The 17823-nt window shown below is 39.6% G+C and overlaps 1 protein-coding gene across 5 annotated transcripts in view; it reads right to left on the reverse strand.

Annotated features, from left to right (window-relative positions):
- Window positions 1-293: 293 nt before the first annotated feature.
- Window positions 294-17823, reverse strand: part of znf385b (zinc finger protein 385B) — a 107814-nt gene continuing 90284 nt past the window's right edge. For all 5 annotated transcript variants that reach the window (XM_020054560.2, XM_020054562.2, XM_020054561.2 and 2 more), the window contains 5 exons: window positions 10033-10225; window positions 6200-6562; window positions 4653-4837; window positions 2633-2734; window positions 294-2359 (listed from right to left, as the gene is read on the reverse strand). In XM_020054560.2, the coding sequence (XP_019910119.1) occupies window positions 2126-2359; window positions 2633-2734; window positions 4653-4837; window positions 6200-6562; window positions 10033-10225 (1077 nt within the window). In that variant the 3' untranslated portion in view covers window positions 294-2125. The remainder of the gene's footprint in view (window positions 2360-2632; window positions 2735-4652; window positions 4838-6199; window positions 6563-10032; window positions 10226-17823) is intronic.

Consider the following 17823-nt stretch of genomic DNA (forward strand, 5'->3'; position numbering starts at 1 on the left):
GTCAAAAAGTTTAGACAGTGTCCAATCTTTTGACTGTTACTGATATATATACATATACACAATACTGTGCAAAAGTCTTAGACACCTGAAAGACGAACTAAGGCCATTTATTTGGGTGGTTAGTGTATTAATAAAAAATGTATATATATGTATGTATATACAGTTAAGCCCAAAAGTATTCATACCCATGCCAACTTTTGAGCCATAGTGAATTTTTATTTGACCAATAGGTTTCTTCTGGCAGGAAATTATATAAACAAGTGACAAAACACGGTAAGACACTGTGCTGGAGATACAAATGAATAACGTAACTATTTCTGTTTTTAGCCATGACTTGCAGTTGACTAGTAACAGACTAGAGAACTACTGCTGTTCAGCTAGTTTTCAATGTATAGGTAATTAGAATGCTCTCTCATGGTGGAAATTACAAGAACATTTTATATGGTATAGAAATTTCAAAGGGTATGAATAATGTTGGATATGGCATTTTTCATAAAAAAAATTAAAAAACTGAATTAGTTACATTATTCATTTGTATCCCCAGCACAATGTCTTACTGTGTTTTCTCACTAGTTTATGTAATTTCCAGTCAGAAGAAACCTAATGGTCAAATAAAAATTCCCAATGGCTCAAAATCTGGCATAGGTTTGTATAATTTTGGGCTTAACTGTATAAATATTTTTTTTCTTTCATATAAACACTTACTATCCAAATAAATGGCCTTAGTTCGTCTTTAAGTTGCCTAAGACTTTGGTTCAGTACTGTATTTATGTACTAAATGTATTCCATTAAAAAAATCCTACCATCTTTAAAAAGTCATTCTAGGTGTGGATTGTTAATTTTTTTAACTTTAAAAATACAAATACTCTACCTCTGTCATTCGGTCCCACTGTAACAAACAATGAGTATAGCAACATGGAAGGTAAACAATAAAATAAACATTATGGAGGATTTACAAATTCAATACTGTACATTATTGCATCAGAAAGCCACAACATATTGTTGTCATTTCAAATGAACGATATTACATGAAGATATAAATGAAAGGCTCATGGTTACCCAACAGGGTGATACAAACAGGTTTCGGGTCAAAACTATTTCATTATTGTAAATTCCGAAAGAGATCTGAAATTAATGAATTTTTACCTCAATTCACTGATTTGAAATGGAAATGATCCCAAACCTAGATAAACATGATTAAAACAAATATATTCTGCATTTTCTCGAAGAAAATAATGACTCATGATTACATAATATACTGCAGAAACAATGTACTGTAAGATTGTAAGGGTAAAATCTAAAAATGTGTCCCTCACTAAGAAACCAAGAGAGTTGAGATAATGGGAATGATATTACTAAGAAATGTATTACAATGCCTATCTACTGTAAATTGCAGTCTCAAAAGTGAAGCAAAAATCCAGAATATTTGATGATGTTGTGAAACTCAAACTATTTGATTAACACAGCACAGAGAGAACAGAGGCCAAAACGTGTTGACGCTCAGTCCCTGACTCATGACATCAAGCGACAACTGAAAAATTGCCGTGTGCGGTATGGTCATACACATTTAGCTGGAACTGTCCATTCATTTAATCACACAGGAAGACTATGCTAATTCAAGTCATTCAGGAAGCTGTTTGATGCTCATTAATATTCCACAAGAATCCAATACGTGGACCCACAGTAGTCTAACAGGGCCCACTGCACTGTACCTCTGCAATCCATGTCTCAGGGAAACACAGGCAGACAGGCAAAGGTAAACAAGTTCAATCAAATAAATACACTCTTGTTTATTCAAGCTTGGCAGTGCAGTAGTCATCTCAGTTGAGTGTGCCGGGGGAGGTACTGTCTGCAGCAGGACATCATCCAATAGGCAGTGCACTTACTGCTCCACGCAGTTAGAGGTCCCATGTTTCTGTGATCATGTCAGTTTCCCTCTGTGCTGCCTCTGTCTCCCTCTTTGCCGAATCACTGAGGAGTGAAACATTTCGCGATGGGAGACAAGACCAGTATTTGTTACTGGACTAACTTGCAGATCAGTACCAGCCCCTCCAAGCCCCCAGAGCTTCACTCTGTTACCGCCCATTTTCTCCCATTCTCTGTCCACTGTGTCATGACCAATGAATCAATACGGGGCAAAGAGGATGGAGCTGGAGTTGGGCCTGATGGGGCCTGGAGCAGCCCGGAGGAAGGAGGGGATGGAGCCCATAGAGCCCGGCAGGCCAGCAGTCTGAAAAATGGAGGTGTTGGGCCGCGGGTGCAGGGAGATGGAGGGGACGGTTGTGGGACAGAAGGGGTTTGAGAGGAAAGCACCAGGGGAGATAGGCTTCACCAGGTCCTTCTGAAGAGCCAGCTTGGCCTGGAGGAAAGGAAAAAACAAGGGTTCATAAGAGTAAATTAACTGATAAAACAGTAATTCTCATTAAATTGCTTCAAAAATAACAAGCCCTTATTTTCCATGAGGAGAGCCAGTGTAAGCAATAGATGCATGAGGCTTGTTTTAGAGCAATTGATGCATCAGTATGTTTAAACACTGATTCGAGTAACTGCCAGGCAATGTATTAACTATTATTCCTTGAAGTCTGAGCAAGTGCTCCAGGAAGGCTTCAATGAAAACATAGACGATACATACAGCCATGGCTGTGGAGCTGCGCTGCTGTTTATTGTAAGGGCTGTATTTGGGCTTCATGGGTTTCCCTGCCACTCGATCCTTGTGTCTTCGGCTGGAGATGTGCTGAAAAAAAAATACAACAAAAAGGATGGGTCCCAAATAGCACCCTATTCGCTGAATTTTAAATGACTTCCCCGAATGTTTTTTGAAATTATATTAACTATACTATATTGTAACTTACCTAATCTACAAAAAAATACAACAAACTAACATATATGCCTAGCCCTAACCTTGAACTCAACAACCAAAATGTTATTCATAGACCTTACCTTAAACCTAACCAGTAAAGCCTATACCTAAAAGTAACCCCAATTCTAACACTTTGCCCCAAATATAAATGTTATTTTAAACGTAATACCTAAGCTGAAATCGCATTTTAATGGACAAAACATTTTCTTTTCTTTCAAATACAAGGACATTTCTAAGTGACCCCAAACATTGTACGGTAGTCTATATAGTGTGTAGATATACTGTAGACTGTTGTGTATAAAAAGTCTACACATCCCTGTTAAAATGCCAGGTTCTTGTGATGCAAAAGAATGAGACAAAGATAAATCATGTCAGAACTTTTTCCACCTTTAATGTGACCTATAACGTGAACAATTCTTTGAGGGGGAAAAATGTAGAGTTGAAAATTGCTGTTCACCAAATGTTCCCAAGCAACTTGACAGAGATTGAGAAATTTTACAAAGAATGGGCAAAAAGTGGTAGAGACCTATCCAAATACAGTGGATATAAAAAGTCTTCACACCCCTGTTAAAATGCAATAACCTGGTTGCATAAGTGTGCACACCCTTAAACTAATACTTTGTTGAAACACCTTTTGATTTTATTTCAGCACTCAGTCTTTTTGGGTATGAGTCTATTAGCTTGGCACATCTTGACGTGACAATATTTGCCCACTGTTCTTTGCAAAAGCGTTCCAAATCTGCCAGATTGCGGGGACATCTCCTGGGCACAGCCCTTTTCAGATCAACCCACAGATGTTCAATTGAATTCAGGTCTGGGCTCTGGCTGGGCCCTTCCAAAACATTCATCTTCTTCTGGTGAAGCCATCCTTTTGTGGATCTGGATGTGTGGTTTGAGTTGTTGTTGTGCTGAAAGGTGAATTTCTTCATCTTCAGCTTTCTAACAGATGCCTGAAGGTTTTGTGCCAAAATTGCCTGGTATTTGGAACTGTTCATAATTCCCTCCACCCTGACTAAGGCCCCGGTTCTAGTTGAAGAAAAACAGCCCCAAAGCATGATGATGCCACCACCATTCTTTACTGTGGGTATGGTGTTCTTTGGGTTATGTGCAGTGTTGTTTTTGCACCAAACATACCTTTTGAAATTATGGCCAAAAGTTCAACCTTGGTTTCATCAGACCATAACACATTTTCCCACATGCTTTTGGGGGACTTGATGTTTGTTTTTGCAAACTTCAGCCGGGCTTGGATGTTTTTCTTTGTAAGAAAAGGCTTCCATCTTGACACTCTACCCCATAGCCCATTCATATGAAGAATACGGGAGATTGTTGTCACATGTAGCACACAGCCAGTACTTGCCAGAAATTCCTGCAGTTCCTTTAATGTTGCTGTAGGCCTCTTGGAAGCCTCACTGACTCAGTTTTCTTCTCGTCTTTTCATCAATTTTGGAGGGACGTCCAGTTCTTGGTAATGTCTCTGTTGTGCCATACAACCTTATTGTAAGGTTTTTATTTTTCATTTTTCCCCCTTGAAGATTTTTTTCTTCAGTTGAATTGTTCACATTATAGGTCACATTAAAAGTGGGAAAAGTTCTGACATGATTTATCTTTTATATCACAAAACATGGCATTTTAACAGGGGTGTGTAGACTTTTTATATCCACTGTATATACAGTACACATTACACAATACATATAGTTAGATTGCATGGACACACAAGACAATTAAAAGTGGTATAAGGTCTTGGTTTTAAGAATTTTCAGAAAACAGACATGTAAAGGCTGTAACATAGTACCTGTTTGAGCTGTATTTCCGAATTGACATGGACGTCACAGATCTCACAATGGAAAGTCTTGTTCTGTAGGCCAGAGCCTTTAAGCACCGTGGTTGCCTGGACTTTGAGCTTGGAGCCAGGTCTGGGATAGGCCTTAATTGGACCTGCTCCGTTCCTTGCCTCAAGCATAGTTTTGTGCTTGGAACCTTCAATGGGCAAAAGAAAGGGCATAAACATGAATTAGTACATTGTACTCTGAGAACAATAATAGACAAAACTAAAACACAATGAAATGTAACGACTTAGAATAAGTGTTCAAAATAATAATTGGTTTTCGTTCCAACAGTTCTTGGGGATAGAACTGTTAGATAGCTGGCCACCTAGTGAGACAGGTTCAAACGTTCTAATGTCACATCCCTAGCAAGTGTTTTCGGTTCCACAAAGAGTAAAGAGAAGAGAAGCTCTCATTGAAATGCATCCATTTTAGTGCCGCATTACATGGCTTAAAATATATTTTCATGCAATAGGGTATTCTTCCGATAGCCAAATTGATGTCAGACTTTTGGAGTGCATGCAAATAAGTCCAATTTAAAAAAATCCATTTCATTTAACACCTTGTTTTTAAGCTATAAAGCCAAGGTGGTGAAACTATATGTGCACTAGTGTTGTGTGCTCTACTGCATGAAAGATCCATGTAATTGGCTGCCCTGTATGTAACATGGGCAAGATGCCCACCCTAAAATCTATAAAAAAGCATTTGGAACAAAACTATATGTGGACATGTCCATGTTTAAGGGCAATAAACTACTGTTTCAAGAAAAGTAAATGGCTAAAGATTTTCTTCATTTATTACATTTTTTAAGAAACTGCCATTTTCCGCAGTCAGCAGGGTTGCCCACTGTATTCTTTCCAATGGAAGATTACCGCTTAGGGTTTCACAGATGGTGGTCTCACCTGCAAATTAATTCTATTTTTTCTTTGACATTTTTCTTACATTCCACTGCGCACAGTTAAACAAAACGTATTATCATTTGAATAAGTCAGGATTTTGAATTCCAACGGAAATTATCTAGATTATTTTGTAACACTGTAGGCTATTTATACAAATCATACCACCCTGGTGGGGCGAACATCATTTGTCCTCATAAACAGAAAGAAATTATTGACTTTTGTCTTGAGCTAGACTGGTTGATTGTGAAATATGGACCGAACATTTTAGGTTGAGCTTCATAAAACATTCTGAAGCTTTCTTTAACCTTTGCAGTGTTTTGCTAAGGTAATAGTCTTCACATCATTAATGACACAAACCTGCATTCCTCAATTTGGTGTATTCAACAAAACTTAACTGAGCCCTATAACCTAACCCTAAACCTAACACTTTGCCCAATTTGCCCAAACTTTTTTCCTAAACCTAACCTAACCCCTTTTACAGAAATCAACCTTTTCCTGGTAGGAAAAAAAAAACTTGTGGGGGACAGTTTTTTTCAGGTTAAACTATCTTTGTGGGGACTTCAGGGGAGTAACATTACCACAACAATGTGCAAATAGAAGCAGGCGTGGGAACCTACCTGTGTTGTGGGCCTCCAGCTGTGACAGAGAGTTAACTGCCACTTTGCACAGCGAACAGTAGAGGAGCTTTTTGGCTTTTTCCTCCTCTGATTCTGGAGTGGGCTGAGTCCCTGTTGAAGTCGCAGTGGTCGGTGATGTGAGCCCAGCCTTGGCGCTGCTGTTGCTCTTCATGACAAGCCCCTGTGGTTGTACTGACGAAGGAGGGCTGTCGGGCGTGGGGCCACACAGGATGGGACTACAGAGGCTGGGGACGGGCAAGGCTGCGGATGCATCCGTGGAAGAGGAGTTGGAGATAATGGGGACAAAAGCGCTTGGAGAAGCCAAGGTTTTATCCATTGCATTGATAGCCACAAAGATATCCTCTGAGATCAAGGAACAGAGAGGAAGGGATGGGGGGGGTGTAGAGAGACAAACACAACATCTGGCAGTTAGTCCGGGAGCTAAGATTATCACATCTTCTGGCGATATATATTGTTATATTTTATGTGGGTGTGGGCATAGATGTTGTGCAAGTGTAAGATCTTTGGGGGAGGGCGAGTTCCTCTTCACATTACAACAGCTCATTCGCAGTAACAGCCAGACTGAGGGCCTGTGTTTCCAGTTTGTGTGTTAGTGTGTTTTATGTGTGCGTCCATGTGTCCCAGAGCATAGCTGTTAAACTCTTGCACCCTCTACTCTGAAACTGAGAAGACCTTACTCTCCACCCACGCTTTCTGAACACCCACCCTCCCACACTGTCTCACCCCTTCACCCCTCCACCCCTTGTTTCACATCACGCCCACCCTCCAAAGCCATGCTTCACTGCCCTGCGTTCTATTAATACAGTCATCCAATAAACACAACTGAGTCCAACTGAAATTTTACTTCTGCTTCTAACCAAACAAATGGTTTAACTGTCTGCTCAAAGACAGAACTAATGATATTTCAACTTCTCCATCTCAGAGATTTGCCCTGCAACCTTTCGGTTACAGGTGAGATGCTCTATAGTTAAAAATACACTGTAACTTTTATACTGATGTAACCTAGCATTTGTTATCCTCTTAAAAAGGTGTGTGTTCTCCATGGACTGATTTTCAAATTATGACATCTACAATCAACATGTTACCATCTTGGGTCTACATCTTGTTTTCACTCAAACTGATTTTCACTGTATCTTCTACTATTTGAAGCCAGTTAGTGAACTTAATGTCACATATCCTAACTATGTCTCCCCAGCTGGAGCTAGAAAATGGTTAGTTATACTGCATTAGCATCTCAAAGCAACATAGGCTATTCATTTGCAGATAAGACATGGAAGGAAAGACATCAAAGAAATATGAACAAATATTGGTGCATGTTTGGATCAGTGTGTTTCCTTTGAACTGAATCTAGACTACAAAACATTAAAGGAACAACTACTTCCCAGAGACGCCATAATTTCACCCAGTCAGACTCAAACCTTTAATACACATCTGCAGTACTTGGAACAGGAAAAGGGTCAGAGCTGATCTGTAGAGCTCACCATTACCAAGATAATCTAGCATACTGTGTTCTTTCGTTTCAAGACATTACATAAAAGAGGGCCTCTTATGTAAACTGCTGAAGCTAGAAATTGTTATGATTTAGTTCTAAACTGTTTGCCAGAAACCCAGTAAAGATCAACATCATTCCCGGACATAGCATAACAAATAGCACCATATTCCCTGTATAGTGTTGACCAGAGATCATTTGGAATGCAAATACTGAAACTCTCTAACTTCCCGCTGGGTCGTGTTATGGAAATTTTGAACTAAGGTGCATTTGAGAAATGTCTGTCTTTCCATTGGCTGATATGTAAATCTGTACTTTGATTGTGACACACGTCTGTATAATATCAGAGGATTATTAGGTATTTAGTCCATGTCCTCCAGCCTAGAAGAAGGATGTATTCTTTGTCGTCCTATACATGTATGAATGAGTTACTAGTTAAAGATGCCGAGAGGGGTCTGGTGTTTGAATAGGAGACATCCTTGACCGGCACGGGTGGATTAGAGGGGTACTCGTAAATCTGTATAACCCTTTAGTGTCTCTGTTGACTATCCAGACATTGTGTCTCCTCAGGAGTTGAGAAGGATAAGGTGGGGGGACAGCCCGCCCTTTGGGGTAAACAGATGGCAGCATCTTAACACACCCCTTTTCTATGTAATAAATACGGATTGTTCATGTATGGAGTTAGAGACTCCTCGGATGATTATGTCTGTTAGCGTTTGACGCATCTCTCTCATTTGCAAATGATTTAATAAACTGTTAATTGGTGCCAAGAGTATTTCGTCTATGTACTTCCTTCTTAAAGAGTTCTGATCGATAAAATTGCCATCACAGTCGGACAGTGTGACTTTAAATATCAAGATCCAAAAGATATGATTGCAAATTAACATTTGACAAAACACTGCATTGAAGCTTCATTTTGGGCCTCAGTGAGTAATACATGATTACCATACGTGGTCTATTCCGACTATATCTCCCTGCATTGTAAAGCAGTTCTTTTATTTTATCTGCTGTTCATGATTTTCCTGCAGAGCACAGTGTAAGCATTCGATTTTTCACCTTAATGTTTGCTCCTTTATGACGCTTTATAAAACAGTATATAACAAAAATGTGTATGTAAATAAATCACACCATATATACACACTGATTCTTGAAGATTATAAATGGGGTGGTTTGTATCTTGAATGCCGATTAACTTAAAGCTGCACTATATGAGACCGTCTAAAACTTTTTTTCTGGATTGTGGATGCCAAGCAGCGTTCCAAGCCGTGTTGTAGTGGCCATCACAGACACAACAATTGCATGCCTTCCAACTGTTCCATCTAAAAACAATCACTCCATAAGAGTTTCCTAGTGTTCACATTACATCCCTTATTTATCCACATGCATGTTATTTCACATTGTTGTTAGCTTAGCATTTAGTACGGCAGGGTACATTTAAGCCTAACTGTATGCACATCTGAACTGGGAAGATTCGTTTTCCTTCTGAAATGCCAAATCCCCTGCTTGTAGCCAATCATGAGGGAATGGTGTGAACAGTGCAGCCACAGTGCAAGACAATCAGCTTTCCTGAGAATCAACATAATTATCACCTTCACGGATTTAGCCAACTAAATTCCACTAAAAAAACTAGAACAAACTAAAATGCAGCTGGTCAATATTATTCTAGTTGCTAGTTTTGAAGTGACTGAGTTAGGTCAAGTTGCCGAGCATGCTAGGAAGCACCAAAAATGTATGCCAGCCAGCAGGGCAACCACATTTGAACGAACAATAAGGCATACATTTATTTTAATATGTTGTCAATATTTAATAAAAGACTAAAGGCATGCAAATCCATGTTGTATTGTGAATAGAGTCAGGTAAATGGGTTGACTTGACAGCACTGGTTCTTATGTATACCAGGGGAATGACATCGCATAACATTGTACGGTTCTTATTACATAACTGGTTTAAAATAGCAATAAGGCATCTTGGGGGTTTGAGGTGTATTTCCACTCCACGATTTGTCATTCCTAAGAACAGCTCTTAGCCATGGTATGCAGTTTACATATTATACTCCCCTTTTTGGATTATTACTTACACAGACATCATTAACGCCTCATAGGCTTAGTTCAACTGTCAAACTCCATCAGAGCTCTTTCTTTTACTCCATTGTTTGTAAAAATTGTAATTGTATGCTGTAATGGCCCATCTAAACTCAATAACGAGCATGGCACTTGTCACACTAATGCCTGTTAATGAGTTATCCAGTTGGTTAAGGCATTCCTCAGTCTTCATGATTTTATGAGAAAAAAGATTTACACACACAACAGACATTTCCATATACCTGCTTGGTCAGAGTTGCTGCCTGTGAGAGGGCTAGTCAAGTGGGTAGAAGTGGTGGTAGTTACTGTTACTGCTCTGTCCAGGGAAGGAACAAGAGGAGGAGGGGAACTCTTTGGTGGTTTCTTCTTGGTGTTATCTTGTGCTTTGAGCTTCTTGGCATGTTTACTGCCTTTGTAGTGTGCCTCGGCTTGGCTCTAAGAAGGGAGAGCAAAAAAGGCAAATTGTCAGGCTTGTTTCTCACACAGCAGGTTGAAGTTTCACATCATGGATTGCAATTACATCTTCCACAGTCATGGGTAAGACAGGGAAAGCACAGTGAATTAATCTTTCTGTTGAACGAGATATACAGTGCCCTCCACTAATATTGGTAAATATGAGCAAAACACGTGGTGAAAAAACCTTTTATGGTTTATCTTCTTGATCTTTAATTCAAAATATTCACAAAAATCTACCCTTTAATTGAAGTAAAAAAAAAAAATCTTACATATGACTTTAATTTAGGCCAGAGGTAATATGACAAAATGTGTAAGATCATTCCTCCACATAGAATCTCTCCAGATTCTGAGGAGAATACTTGTAGACGCTCCTCTTCAGCTTATCCCACAGGTTTTCTATGGGGTTTAGGTCAGGGTACTGGGAGGGCCATGGCAAAACCCATGCAGCTCAACAACCTTTTGTCACACATCATATTTCAGTATTCCTGGGCTTTTCCTATAATGATGATTGACTAAGGGCGATTTGGCCTGCATGTCACCTCATATTTACACCCCAGTGCAACAGGAATTAATGGCATACCAATTAAGTCTTCCAAATCACTCAGGTTTACTTAAAAAGGTAAAATATGAATGGGGATAAAATTCAGTTAGATTTTACTGATAAGAATATCTAGGGGTGCCAGAATAATTCTGGCACACGTGTTTTTAAGAAACATATTTATTTCACATTTATTATTTTAAATAAATTTTACATCAGTTAAAGATTCGGGCAATGTAACTGTACTGATACCATGATTTGCCTTTCCAAAAAGAGATTGAAAATCTGCCAAAATATAGATCCAACGTAGCATCTTAATTAGGCGATGTGCCCCCACGAGTCACCACGACAACCTCTATGCACCCGGACATGAACTTCACTGAAGGGATGAAACACCACTGACAATCTTCCAGGAGAAATTGCATAATTTGGTGTTTTATAGACGGCCATGGCACACTGATATTCTTATACACGTCCCTAAGCAAGATTTTAATTCCACACCTAAGAAAACATTTTAAAAGTAAAAGTACATTTTATTGGGTTATGGTTTATTTGTTTTCTATTTAATGTCAAATACATTTTTTAAATCCAAGTAAAGGAAACACTTCCTGCACAGATAAATAGCGTTCAATAATTTTCCCAGGTGTACTCACACTTTTGACTGATTCTGTGTTTTACAGTTTTTCTCAATCTCATACAACTATTTATTGAAACAAGGTTGTGTTCTTTTTTGTATTTCGTTTAGTTCTGAGCTGCTAACTGATCCTGGTGGTGTCTGGTGCTTTCACTTCCACACCCATCCATGTGTCTGGTGGGGCTTGTATTGCTGTTATGTGTCAAGCCCATTTTGTATTGTTGTCATTATTGTTGTCACTGAGTGGGTTTTCTTGTCTTAGAGAATATATATTCCAATAGAAAATGTGATTTGGGCTCCATTTGGAACAACTACCATGCTGACAACCAGTCAGATGAAAAACAGTAGAGAACATGAAAAATGCAGGTGCATTTCACATTTTGACAGCTCTATTTGTACAACAGATGAGCATTGCCAGGAGGAATTCATAACTAACTACAGTACTAAGTAATAAACTGGATCTCCAGTTAAATTCAAGTAGGAATTATTCATTACTTTGCAAACCAGCATTGGTTGATTTAACAGGTTGATTTAATGTATAATAGGATTGTACATTAAATTTAATACAGCTGGTTGCATGATGGGTCTATATTATATATATATGTACATTGCATGTCCCTTCCACACCGATCAGCCATAACATTATGACCACCTGCCTAATCTTGTGTAGGTCCCACTATTGCCGCTGAAACAGCTCTGACCCATTGAGGCATGGACTCCACTAAACCTCTGAAGGTGTGCTGTGGTATCTGGCACCAAGATGTTAGCAGCAGATCCTTCAAGTCCTGTAAGTGGCAAGGTGGGGCTTCCACGGATCAGACTTGTTTGTCCTGCACATCCCACAGATCCTTGACTGGATTGAGATCTGGGGAATTTGGAGGCCAAGTAAAAACCTTGAACTCGTTGTTGTGTTCCTCAAACCATTCCTCAACCATCTTTGCTTTATGGCAGAGCACATTATCCTACTGAAAGAGGCCAATGCCATCAGGGAATACCGTTGCCATAAATGGGTGCACATGGTCTGCAACAATGCTTAGGTAAGTGTTATGTGTCAAAGTAACATCCACATGAATGGCAGGACCCAAGGTTTCCCAGCAGAACATTGCCTTCTTCCCATAGTGCATCCTGGTGCTGTGTGTTTTCTAGGTAAGCGACACACACGCTCCTGGCCATCTACGTGATGTAAAAGGAAACGTGATTCATCAGACCAGGCCACCTTCTTCCATTGCTCCGTGGTCCAGTTCTGACGCTCATATGCCCATTGTAGGCCCTTTCGACAGTGGACCGGGTCAGCATGGGCACCCTGACTGGTCTGTGGCTACGCAGCCCCATACGCAAAAAACTCTGATGCACTGTGTGTTCTGACACCTTTCTATAAGTACCAGCATAAACATTTTCAACAATTTGAGCTATAGTAGCTCGTCTGTTGGATCAGAATCCACGGGCCAGCCTTCGATCCCCATGTGCATCAGTGAGCCTTGGCAGCCCATGACCCTGTCGCCGGTTCACCGCTTTTCCTTCCTTGGACAACTTTTGATAGGTACTGACCACTACTGACCGGGAACACCCCACAAGGGCTGCAGTTTTGGAGATGCTCTGACCCAGTTGTCTAGCCATCGCAATTTGGTCCTTGTCAAAGTCGCTCAGATCCTTACGGTTGCCCATTTTTCCTGCTTCTAACACATCAACTTTGAGGACAGAATGTTCACCTGCTGCCAAATATATCTCACCCACTGACAGGTGCCATGATAACGAGATTATCAGTGTTATTCACGTCACCTGTCAGTGGTCATAATGATTGGTGTACACGGCTAAACAGGTCTGTCAGAGACAGCCAGCCCATGACTGTCCTGTATGAACTGATGCTTCCCCTGCATGCTTATGACCCATACTTCTACGGTAGTATGCTTTCACTTGTGTGTTGTGTGTGTCTGTGTGTCTGTGTGTGTGTGTGTGTGTTTGAGCGTGTTTGTGTGACTCCAGACTAAATCACTGACTATGCAAGATGAATCAGCCAATTATGCTATATGAATATTCTGGGATTTCACGCCAGCTGTCACAACTAGTATCGTTCTTTCACTTTTCACCACAGTCACAGTCTCTGAACTATCCATGCATGCCACTTTGCCTTGGGGCTCTAGCTGCTTCTCTAAAAACATTGGTAGACATTGTAATATTTATATATTTTTTGCCCTGGAAAACCGCATCTTAATCTAAATGTATTGGAAATTCATTACCTGTTACTGGTTGAGAATGTATTCTAATGTAACCAGATAGTCTCAATAATAGTCAAGAAAAAATAAGTGTATAGTATAGTGGTATAGATAAATCCGTTTTTAACCAGGAAAATTATCAATTTAATTGTATAGTCAGCTTTTAACAAATTCCTTATGGGTGCTGGATGAACCAGAGAAGCTCAATCAGTCAAGCAAAAAGTATCTTAAAGGGTTTGGCAAATATTAGTAGAACTAATTCATTTTAGGGGTGTATTACAGGTCAATTTTAATGAAGGCAATAAGGACCTGTCACATATCATGCCTTATCCCTCTTATCTACATTTCTCATTCAACAATATCATTATGTTTTAATGAGCATAGCAGATTGTGTTTGAATCCTATCTACCATCTCAGGTACATTTCACATGGAGCGCCCTCCGAGTTAGGGCACTTAGCTTATCTGGACGAATGATAGATGCAGACACCCACCTACATACACATACACATACACACCCACACTGAGAGGGGACACGATAGCTAGCTGGAGATGAGGAAACATCAGTGACATGGCTGCAGGGTAACTGTCATTTCATCAGTGGCTGTACTGCTTTCATATGGTTTAAAAATACAGAATTCAGAACAAAGAGGTTGAGGACAGACAGGGTGGACTATAACGGGGTACTGACCATCACTTCTCTTTGTTCTTTAAAAGCTGACCTCAATGCATTGAAACACAGCTCCAGAAAAAATGTACAGACCACTGACCACGTTTCTTCCGAAAACGTCGAAAAGGAAGGTTTTGAGTGAGGAACAGAAGGGTTAAAATTAAGAGACCACTGCAAATTGAACGCTTCTGTTCCTCACTAAAAATATTCCTTTTCAACTTTTTTGGAGAGGAAAGAAAAAGGTGCAGTGGTCTCTTCATTTTTTCCGGAGCTGTATTGTTCAGACTTATACTTCATATTCCATCCCTTGCTGTGGTGTGGATGTTGTTCCACTGCCAGACCGGTAACCTAGCAGAAACTACCGTGGGTTGTGAATCATGATGTTGGTAAATTAGGTCGTACGTCAGTAGATTCTCAGAGATCAGTTATTTTAGTTTGTAATCCTTGGTGCATCAAGAGGAGGTCAACAAAGTAGGAGTAAACTCACAATGAACACATTTTATTGACCTGTCAGTTTGCCTGTGGTATCAGCCCCAAGCATAATTACTGAATTATACAATTTATGAAGTAATAAACCAAATTCATTTATTTTATAGGAATATAAACCACTGCTAGTCACATGAATCAGCAGGCTCTTACTAATATGATTAATTTCTATAGGCTGTCCCAAATGGCACCCTACATAGTGCCATAGCCAAAAGACACTCTATTCCCTACATACAGTCATGGTCAAACATAGTGCATATGGAATAGAATTCCACAGACATTTATACTTGAATGCTCTTTCAGTTATGATATAATGGCTAAGGGCCGTGTTATATGGGATCAACATGGAAATGTGATAAAAGCAATTTCTAGTGTGCACTCCATGTAAAAAAAAAACCCCAGCTTAAATGGTATTGCTCTTTGACATTCCACTAAAAACCGTAACAACTGAGATAGCTAAAACACTGTTAAAATAAAGCAATTTCTCTCATCACAAAGTCAAAAGTGCATCTTCAATAACTTGGGTTTAAAACATTTGCAATTCTAAACAGAATTCCATTCAAGCAATACAAACCCGTTGGTGCAGTTTACTCTTTATAGTAACATTTCAAAACATTTCTTCAGTCTACAGCAGTACGTCAGAGTCTACATCAGGAGTCTAAAATATGTGTCTATAGTACGAGTCTACAGTATGAGTCTATAGGATGAGACTGGTTTCCAGTCTGCATCTACATTATAGTATATCTGGGTCTACAGTATGAGTCTATAGGATGAGACTGGTTTCCAGTCTGCATCAACATTATGTCTGAGTCTAAAGTATATCTGGGTCTTCAGTGTGAGTCTATAGTAGAGAATGACTGCTATATATCGGCTCTAAGTGGGACAGTAATTGTATAAAAACTGTATATCTGTAGTCTGGGACTAATATTATGGGCTGGGTGTTTAATATGATGTTTGTATGCGCGTGATATGTAAGTAAAATCACTACCATTCTTAAGCTAACCAAGACATTTCAAGTTTCAAAGCAAGTGGTTCTGATGACATCGGCCCTTACATGACATAGAACCCAATATGTCAGGACGCTCGAGAACACACTTCAACAGCCAGTGGCCAGAAAACATGGACTGCATTTTTAAATGAGCGCATTTCTTACAAATTAGATGATTTAGGGAACGTGACTAGGAAGTGAGACGACCTGACTTGCCGACTTTAATCATTATTATGCACAAGTAGCACAGTAGGCAGGCAGTAGGGAGCCATGTTGGACTATGAGACATTATAGAATCTCATCAAGGAGGTGCTTAGACCCACCGGTGTCTGCTCAAACCGTTCTCCACTTGTCCCCTCTGGCTGCAAGATTGGATGACATAGCCGACGCTACACCAGCTACAGCTACAGTGCTCACAATAAGAGGTCTTAAATTACACTCTTCAGGTTTAAACTCGCAACAGCAGCAGGATGGAGAAGGGGAGGTATTGGTGCTTTAATGAGCCTGCTTGAGACATATGTCTTGCCAGAACCGCATAGACTACAAGGCAGAGAAGAAGCTGAGTGGCAGCACCAAGTGGACATACGACTTTATGAACACAGTCCAATTAAAGGACTTCAGAATGTATGCCTGTCCTATGCTAACCTTCGAAACACTCTTCTCAGTGGGTGATATTAAGTCTAACCTTATGCGGGTGCTTAACGTGCTACATAAGTGTGATTACTTTTGGCAACAAATAATTTGAATTCATTATTAGGAATAAAGTGAACTTTGGGAGACACATTGTGGATTGCTAATATCACATCACGTTAACAAACTCTACATTGAAAGGCTGCTTCCAAAATTATACCCTGTCTAAACAGCGCGCCTCTTCCGCTCTGTGCCTTTTGGATTCTAGGTGCATGCCAGTGCTGAAATATGCTGTCCATTCCCATCTGCTTTCCAATTATGCATTCCAATATGCATTGCAATATGCATTCCAATATACTCTTCATTCGTCATGACAATTTAAAGAGTCATATTCACTATAAGTGTTGCAGAATGCTTTCAAAAGAAGTAAAGGATCTCCCTATCTCTTGATTTTCAGTTCACAGTGGGTGAAGCAAGAAGTATCAAAGGAGTAACTGTTAACAGATCCACTCTTTGTTGCATGTGTTCTCAGCACAAGCAGAGCTGGGTTTCTGGGCAAAACAATTTTTAGGAATCCTCCATAAAATGTAGAATACCACAGTTAGGCGTAATCACTTGGAAAAGCTAGTACCATAAATACATTCATGTTTAAATGAATGTCAGTCATTATTATGTATGCTATAAATTTACTTTAATTGAGAACACATTATTGACACAAAGCAACTACCAGTCACGTCAAAACAACATAATACACCTTGTTACTTAGAGGAGTAGGACAGTAAACAAAGTAACATCAATCATGCAAGATCAGGTAGACAGCAGACACCATTAATCTCCTTGGGGGAGACACAGAAGTACATTACTTTATAAAGTAGACAACACCATTCCAAACCAATTCTAGTCTTTACTAAAATTATATTTCATTACATGCGACATCATTAAAAGACTCAAACCTAGTTGGAGGAGTTAAGTATGTTGAAGAAGAGTCATGTCTATGGGAATTAAAATTGGAGCCTGTTGAGTGCATGTCAAGATGGTCACTGAGTGTGAGGAATGATGACAGGTGCCAGTTTAACATTTCCTCAATTATTAAATGGTAAGCAAATGAAATGAACATAACCAAGCCCCATGATTCATCCAGTTATACTTCTTGCAGTGTTTCCCCTTTGGTTAGTACATTACCCACTATGAAAATTAGGGTAAAAATGTGCAGTGGTGCTTGAAACTTTGCGAACCCTTTGTGAATTTTCTATATTTCTGCGTAAATATGTACCTATAACATCAGATTATAGGAACCTACATGTAGATAAAGAGAACCAAATTAAACAAATGAGACCAGAAATATTATACTCGATCATTTATTCATCCATCCATCCATCCATCTTCTTACGCTTATCCGGGGCCGGGTTGCGGGGGCAGC

Source organism: Esox lucius, chromosome 16 (assembly GCF_011004845.1).
Source record: "Esox lucius isolate fEsoLuc1 chromosome 16, fEsoLuc1.pri, whole genome shotgun sequence".
Classification (NCBI taxonomy): Eukaryota; Metazoa; Chordata; class Actinopteri; order Esociformes; family Esocidae; genus Esox; species Esox lucius.